At 56.9% G+C, this 2,500-nt stretch overlaps 1 protein-coding gene across 1 annotated transcript in view; it reads right to left on the bottom strand.

Annotated features, from left to right (window-relative positions):
- Positions 1–2,500, bottom strand: part of LOC133109361 (membrane-associated guanylate kinase, WW and PDZ domain-containing protein 3-like) — a 76,252-nt gene that overhangs the window by 29,318 nt on the left and 44,434 nt on the right. The window contains exon 4 of the mRNA XM_061218665.1: positions 2,083–2,202. Within this exon, the coding sequence (XP_061074649.1) occupies positions 2,083–2,202 (120 nt within the window). The remainder of the gene's footprint in view (positions 1–2,082; positions 2,203–2,500) is intronic.

Raw genomic sequence — 2,500 nt, 5'->3', positions numbered from 1 at the left:
ACCCTCCCCCTGCTATTGTTCCAATGCTACACCCTCCCCCTGCTATTGCTCCAATGCTACACCCTCCCCCTGCTATTGCTCCAATGCTAAACCCTCCCCCTGCTATTGTTCCAATGCTACACCCTCCCCCTGCTATTGTTCCAATGCTACGCCCTCTCCCTGCTATTGCTCCAATGCTACACCCTCCCCCTGCTATTGCTCCAATGCTAAACCCTCCCCCTGCTATTGCTCCAATGCTACGCCCTCCCCCTGCTATTGTTCCAATGCTACGCCCTCCCCTGCTATTGCTCCAATGCAACACTCTCCCCCTGCTATTGTTCCAATGCTACGCCCTCCCCCTGCTATTGCTCCAATGCTACGCCCTCCCCCTGCTACTGCTCCAATGCTACGCCCTCCCCCTGTTATTGCTCCAATGCTACACCCTCCCCCTGCTATTGTTCCAATGCTACGCCCTCCCCCTGCTATTGCTCCAATGCTACGCCCTCCCCCTGCTATTGTTCCAATGCTACACCCTCCCCCTGCTATTGTTCCAATGCTACACCCTCCCCCTGCTATTGTTCCAATGCTACACCCTCCCCCTGCTATTGTTCCAATGCTACACCCTCCCCCTGCTATTGCTCCAATGCTACGCCCTCCCCCTGCTACTGCTCCAATGCTACACCCTCCCCCTGCTATTGTTCCAATGCTACGCCCTCCCCCTGCTATTGTTCCAATGCTACACCCTCCCCCTGCTATTGCTCCAATGCTACGCCCTCCCCCTGCTACTGCTCCAATGCTACACCCTCCCCCTGCTATTGTTCCAATGCTACGCCCTCCCCCTGCTATTGTTCCAATGCTACACCCTCCCCCTGCTATTGCTCCAATGCTACGCCCTCCCCCTGCTACTGCTCCAATGCTACACCCTCCCCCTGCTACTGCTCCAATGCTACGCCCTCCCCCTGCTATTGTTCCAATGCTACACCCTCCCCCTGCTATTGTTCCAATGCTACGCCCTCCCCCTGCTATTGCTCCAATGCTACGCCCTCCCCCTGCTATTGCTCCAATGCTACACCCTCCCCCTGCTATTGCTCCAATGCTACGCCCTCCCCCTGCTACTGCTCCAATGCTACACCCTCCCCCTGCTATTGTTCCAATGCTACGCCCTCCCCCTGCTATTGTTCCAATGCTACACCCTCCCCCTGCTATTGCTCCAATGCTACGCCCTCCCCCTGCTACTGCTCCAATGCTACACCCTCCCCCTGCTATTGTTCCAATGCTACACCCTCCCCCTGCTACTGCTCCAATGCTACACCCTCCCCCTGCTATTGCTCCAATGCTACGCCCTCCCCCTGCTACTGCTCCAATGCTACGCCCTCCCCCTGCTATTGCTCCAATGCTACGCCCTCCCCCTGCTATTGCTCCAATGCTACACCCTCCCCCTGCTATTGTTCCAATGCTACGCCCTCCCCTGCTATTGCTCCAATGCTACACCCTCCCCCTGCTATTGCTCCAATGCTACACCCTCCCCCTGCTATTGCTCCAATGCTACACCCTCCCCCTGCTATTGTTCCAATGCTACGCCCTCCCCCTGCTATTGCTCCAATGCTACGCCCTCCCCCTGCTATTGCTCCAATGCTACACCCTCCCCCTGCTATTGCTCCAATGCTACACCCTCCCCCTGCTATTGCTCCAATGCTACGCCCTCCCCCTGCTATTGCTCCAATGCTACACCCTCCCCCTGCTATTGCTCCAATGCTACACCCTCCCCCTGCTATTGCTCCAATGCTACGCCCTCCCCCTGCTATTGCTCCAATGCTACGCCCTCCCCCTGCTATTGCTCCAATGCTACGCCCTCCCCCTGCTATTGCTCCAATGCTACGCCCTCCCCCTGCTATTGCTCCAATGCTACACCCTCCCCCTGCTACTGCTCCAATGCTACGCCCTCCCCCTGCTATTGCTCCAATGCTACGCCCTCCCCCTGCTATTGCTCCAATGCTACGCCCTCCCCCTACAGGGACCCAGGCCGACACTGCAGTACAGTGAAGGCATCACTGTGTGGGGGCATTAGAGGGAAGATGGCCGCCCACGCACAGCGCTGCTCACCGTCGTAGGTGCCACTCTCCAGCAGAGCCCCGCTCTCCTCCAGGGCGCGGAACGCCCCCAGGCTGATGAAGCTGTAGTCCACGCCAGGCTCCTCCCCCTCCCGCGGCAGCCGCGTCGTACCTGCCAATCACAACACAGCGCCATGAGAACCAATCACAATGCACCCAGAACATCAGGCCCCAAGAGGCAGTGAGATGATACGCCTTTCAGTGGGAATGATTTCCTCTGCGTGTTGGAATACCCACAGGGGGATAAAAACTGATATTTATGTCCATATTCGGGAATAAAGGCTTTTAAATGAATGTGTTTTTATGTGTAGCCTCTGGAAGCGCAGATGCTGTGTAACCCACTCTGGAGATGCCTCAGCTGTTTTTTCTCGACACATAAAAACTGTCAGGGACGAACCAGAACTTAACAT

This window comes from Conger conger, chromosome 14, assembly GCF_963514075.1.
Source record: "Conger conger chromosome 14, fConCon1.1, whole genome shotgun sequence".
Taxonomy (NCBI): Eukaryota; Metazoa; Chordata; class Actinopteri; order Anguilliformes; family Congridae; genus Conger; species Conger conger.
Note: the sequence above shows the minus strand (reverse complement) of the source record. Positions and strands in the feature narration are given on the sequence as shown.